General features: G+C 46.0%; 2 protein-coding genes across 2 annotated transcripts in view; both read right to left on the bottom strand.

Annotated features, from left to right (window-relative positions):
- The window catches only part of LOC127930649 (keratin-associated protein 10-4-like), a 3,337-nt gene extending 1,389 nt beyond the window's left edge, over window positions 1-1,948 (bottom strand). Inside the window, exon 1 of the mRNA XM_052520368.1 lies at window positions 1-1,948. This exon is cut by the window's left edge and continues 553 nt beyond it. Within this exon, the coding sequence (XP_052376328.1) occupies window positions 41-1,075 (1,035 nt within the window). The 5' untranslated portion in view covers window positions 1,076-1,948 and the 3' untranslated portion in view covers window positions 1-40.
- Window positions 1-2,500, bottom strand: part of nbeaa (neurobeachin a) — a 328,032-nt gene that overhangs the window by 280,741 nt on the left and 44,791 nt on the right.

The raw sequence follows: 2,500 nt of genomic DNA on the forward strand, positions 1-2,500 counted from the left end.
ACACACACACACACACACACTTTTTCCCCCGCACCATTGGTTAGAGCCTGTAAGTAAAGCATTTCACAGGTCTACTGCAACTGTTGTATTCAGCACACGTGACACACACAGACACACACAGACACACACAGACACACACAAACACACACAGACACACACAGACACACACAGACACACACAAACACACAGAGACACACACAGACACACACAAACAGACACAGACACACACAGACACACACAGACACACACAGACACACACAAACACACACAGACACACACAGACACACACAGACACACACAAACACACACAGACACACACAGACACACACAAACACACAGACACACACAAACACACACACACAGACACACACAAACACACACAGACACACACACACCCACACACAGACACACACGAACACACACAGACACATACAAACACACATAAACACACACGTGACACACACAGACACACACAGACACACACAAACACACACAGACACACATAGACACACACAAACACACACAGACACACACAGACACACACAAACACACAGACACACACAAACACACACACACAGACACACACAAACACACACAGACACACACACACCCACACACAGACACACACGAACACACACAGACACATACAAACACACATAAACACACACGTGACACACACAGACACACACAGACACACACAGACACACACATAAACACACATAAACACACACAGACACACACATACACACACACACACACACAGACACACATAAACACACACACAGACACACACATAAACACACACACAGACACACACAGACACACATAAACACACATACACACACACACAGACACACATAAACACACACAGACACACATAGACACACACAAACACAAACAGACACACACACACACACACAGACACACACAAACACACACAGACACATACAGACACACATAAACACTCACAGACACACATAAACACACACATGCACACATTGACACAGATAAACACACACAGACACACACATAAACACACACACAGACACACATAAACACACACAGTCACACACATAAACACACACACAGACACACATAAACACACACAGACACACACTCACAGACACACACAGACACACACATAAACACACATAAACACACACAAAGACACACACAGACACACACAGACACACACATAAACACACATAAACACACACAGACACACATAAACACACACACAGACACACATAAACACACACACAGACACACATAAACACACATAAACACACACAAAGACACACACAGACACACACAGACACACACATAAACACACATAAACACACACAGACACACATAAACACACACACAGACACACATAAACACACACAGACACACACAGACACACATAAACACCCCAGCCCTCTCAAACACACGGTATCCCTTCTACATCCTCCTGCCTCCTTTTGTTGTCATGCTCTCATTCTCTCCCTCTGTCTGCTTTACTTCTCTCCCTCTGTCTGCTTTACTTCTCTCTCCCTCTGTCTGCTTTACTTCTCTCCCTCTGTCTGCTTTACTTCTCTCCCTCTGTCTGCTTTACTTCTCTCCCTCTGTCTGCTTTACTTCTCTCCCTCTGTCTGCTTTACTTCTCTCCCTCTGTCTGCTTTACTTCTCTCCCTCTGTCTGCTTTACTTCTCTCCCTCTGTCTGCTTTACTTCTCTCCCTCTGTCTGCTTTACTTCTCTCCCTCTGTCTGCTTTACTTCTCTCTCCCTCTGTCTGCTCTCATTCTCTCCCTCTGTCTGCTCTCATTCTCTCCCTCTGTCTGCTTTACTTCTCTCCCTCTGTCTGCTTTACTTCTCTCCCTCTGTCTGCTTTACTTCTCTCTCCCTCTGTCTGCTTTACTTCTCTCCCTCTGTCTGCTTTACTTCTCTCTCCCTCTGTCTGCTTTACTTCTCTCTCCCTCTGTCTGCTCTCATTCTCTCCCTCTGTCTGCTTTACTTCTCTCCTCTGTCTGCTTTACTTCTCTCCCTCTGTCTGCTTTCTTCTCTCCCTCTGTCTGCTTTACTTCTCTCTCCCTCTGTCTGCTTTACTTCTCTCCCTCTGTCTGCTTTACTTCTCTCTCCCTCTGTCTGCTTTACTTCTCTCTCTCCTCTGTCTGCTCTCATTCTCTCCCTCTGTCTGCTTTACTTCTCTCCCTCTGTCTGCTTTACTTCTCTCCCTCTGTCTGCTTTACTTCTCTCCCTCTGTCTGCTTTACTTCTCTCCCTCTGTCTGCTTTACTTCTCTCTCCCTCTGTCTGCTTTACTTCTCTCCCTCTGTCTGCTCTCATTCTCTCCCTCTGTCTGCTCTCATTCTCTCCCTCTGTCTGCTTTACTTCTCTCCCTCTGTCTGCTTTACTTCTCTCCCTCTGTCTGCTTTACTTCTCTCCCTCTGTCTGCTTTACTTCTCTCTCCCTCTGTCTGCTTTACTTCTCTCCCTCTGTCTGCTTTACTTCTCTCTCCCT

This window comes from Oncorhynchus keta, chromosome 6 (assembly GCF_023373465.1).
Source record: "Oncorhynchus keta strain PuntledgeMale-10-30-2019 chromosome 6, Oket_V2, whole genome shotgun sequence".
In the NCBI taxonomy this organism is placed as follows: domain Eukaryota; kingdom Metazoa; phylum Chordata; class Actinopteri; order Salmoniformes; family Salmonidae; genus Oncorhynchus; species Oncorhynchus keta.